At 44.2% G+C, this 2,147-nt stretch overlaps 1 protein-coding gene across 1 annotated transcript in view; it reads right to left on the reverse strand.

The window, feature by feature from the left end:
- Positions 1–460: 460 nt before the first annotated feature.
- LOC119426877 (homeobox protein Mohawk) overlaps positions 461–2,147 on the reverse strand; it is a 78,574-nt gene continuing 76,887 nt past the window's right edge. The window contains exons 2-3 of the mRNA XM_037694458.1: positions 825–858; positions 461–714 (exon numbers count right to left, since the gene is read on the reverse strand). Of these exons, the coding sequence (XP_037550386.1) occupies positions 507–714; positions 825–858 (242 nt within the window). The 3' untranslated portion in view covers positions 461–506. The remainder of the gene's footprint in view (positions 715–824; positions 859–2,147) is intronic.

Consider the following 2,147-nt stretch of genomic DNA (forward strand, 5'->3'; position numbering starts at 1 on the left):
AAGCCAACATAAAGAAATGCAGTGAAAATATGAAGAACGTCTCTGGAGAATTTCCGTGGGTGGTTATCTCTGTGTGTCGGTGCAAATTCTGCTGTTTGCTGCTCAGCTCCATCCGTCTTTAAGGCACAAAATGTTAAAGGAAATTTTCAGCTACAACAAATCTTGAACAATACAACTCTGAAATGTTCCTTCAGAAACTGAAGGGGCTTCTGGGCAATCTGTAGTGGCTATAGTTGGTCAACAGTCATTATTTCAACTAAACTATTAAAGGCACTTTGGCAAATTCAACATTTGGAGCTTTAAAAATTAAGGAATAAAAAAACCCTCATAAAAATAAATTACTACAAAAGTTTGTTTTAAGAAAAAACACTTTTTCATTATGACCAAACAGAAGGAGTTTCCTTTTCCTCCTCAAACTAGAGTTATTTTTCTTTCAGGAGTTGATTTGGACTCTGGTGGGTTTCTTAAGAGGAATGTTTGCATTGAGTCCAGAGGAAAGTGACTCTTTAATATTTCTGCAGCAGCTGCACTTTAACCGTCTTGACCTCAGCTATATGAGAGGACTTCTGAATGATGCAGCTGGTCGTCCCCGAGGCGCCGTCCTTCCCCTGCGCCATGTTGGTCAAGGCCATGGCGGCGTTCATCTCCTTCCAGTGTGTCTCATCTTTGCCCTTCACCCTCTCCTTCTGCGGAGCTGTGACGCCACCGCCGCCGCTGATGATCGACCCAACGTTCAAACATGCAGAGAAAGAACAAAACAGAGCGTCAGACGTTTAGCTTGAGAGATGTGGTGGAGGCTGCAAGGTCAGAGAAGCTCCACTCACTTGTCACTTTGATTTGATCTCAAATTGTTGGTTTCTGAAAGGACAGGAAGGAGAAAAGGTTCACTGAGAGTTCTGTAGGGTCAGAGGAGATTTAATGAAACCTCACTGAACCTGCACTGTCAGGGTGTGTGTGTGTGCATCACCTCCTGAACAAACACGTTGCTCTGTTTTCTCTCTTTACTAAAGATTCTGAACCAAAAGGACTATGAACAAGAAGCCGTTGAGCAGAAAGGCGACTAATCGTCTCAATTTAAAAGATGTTTCTTATGACTCATAAACTTCGTTCTTTAATATCTGGTTGAAAACAAATGGACCCCGGCCAACAGAACCGAGCTATCTGAAGAAACCCGATCCAATGTGACGGACTTACAGATTGGAGTGAGAATGAAAAAGAAGTGAGTCAGTCAGACAAAGGTGGCTGCCCGCTCACTTTTCGCTTTTCCTCCTCGAATGGGAACAATTTTGACCTCATATGTGAAACATTAGCAAGAAATAACAAAGTGGTTAAACAATGAGACCAAAGCAGGGTGTTGACTTCAGTGCACTGTTTACGGAGTGTGTTGGGGGAGTCAGTGTGTTTAGTGCTGAACCTTTATCACTTCTTGGCCTGCTGCCTTCATACATCTCCTCCTTCATGTCTCTGCGTGAGTGCAGCTACAGCGTGCGCTCTCAGGACATTATTACCTGCAGTGTTCCCTCAGCAGTGTTTCCCCTACCATTATACAAGCGGGGTGCCCCACCCCGTCAATAGAATTTAGCATCCCGCCTACCAAACCAAACTTGCCCCCCCACCTGCCCACCCGGCACTGACATAGCACTAAGCTAGCAGCGAGAAATACAGGTTCTCTAGCTAAAAAGCTAAAAGCAGCACTCATGTTGCCTCTTCCCTCATGCTAAATGTCCCCTGCCCCCACTCAAAAACTGTTAGTACAAGCTGCGCTCAGACAAGTGTCTGTCCCCCCATCAACAAAAATCATGGATGAGATGAGCACCCCGCCATGGCAAGTAAACTAGGGGAAACACTGCTCAGTGCGAACTGAACTAGGTAAAGGGGCCTTCTCTTACTCCGCTCCTGTTTCTTGGAATATTTTGCAAAAAGATCTGAAGCTCTCGACCTTGACCTCTCTAAGTGGCTTTAAGAATCTGTTGGACTCCTGGCAGGGACCACTGCAGACATGTTCCTGTTTTTAGTTTTCTACATTCGCCTTAGAATATAGCTTTTTTTTTTTTTGTTACTTTTCTTTTCTTTTTACTTTTCTTTTTTTTAGCCACCTGTCTGCTTTCCGATAGGCAAAGGTAACCACTGGAGGTAGTGATAAGCAC

This window comes from Nematolebias whitei, chromosome 20 (assembly GCF_014905685.2).
Source record: "Nematolebias whitei isolate Nwh7 chromosome 20, NemWhi1, whole genome shotgun sequence".
Lineage (NCBI taxonomy): Eukaryota > Metazoa > Chordata > Actinopteri > Cyprinodontiformes > Rivulidae > Nematolebias > Nematolebias whitei.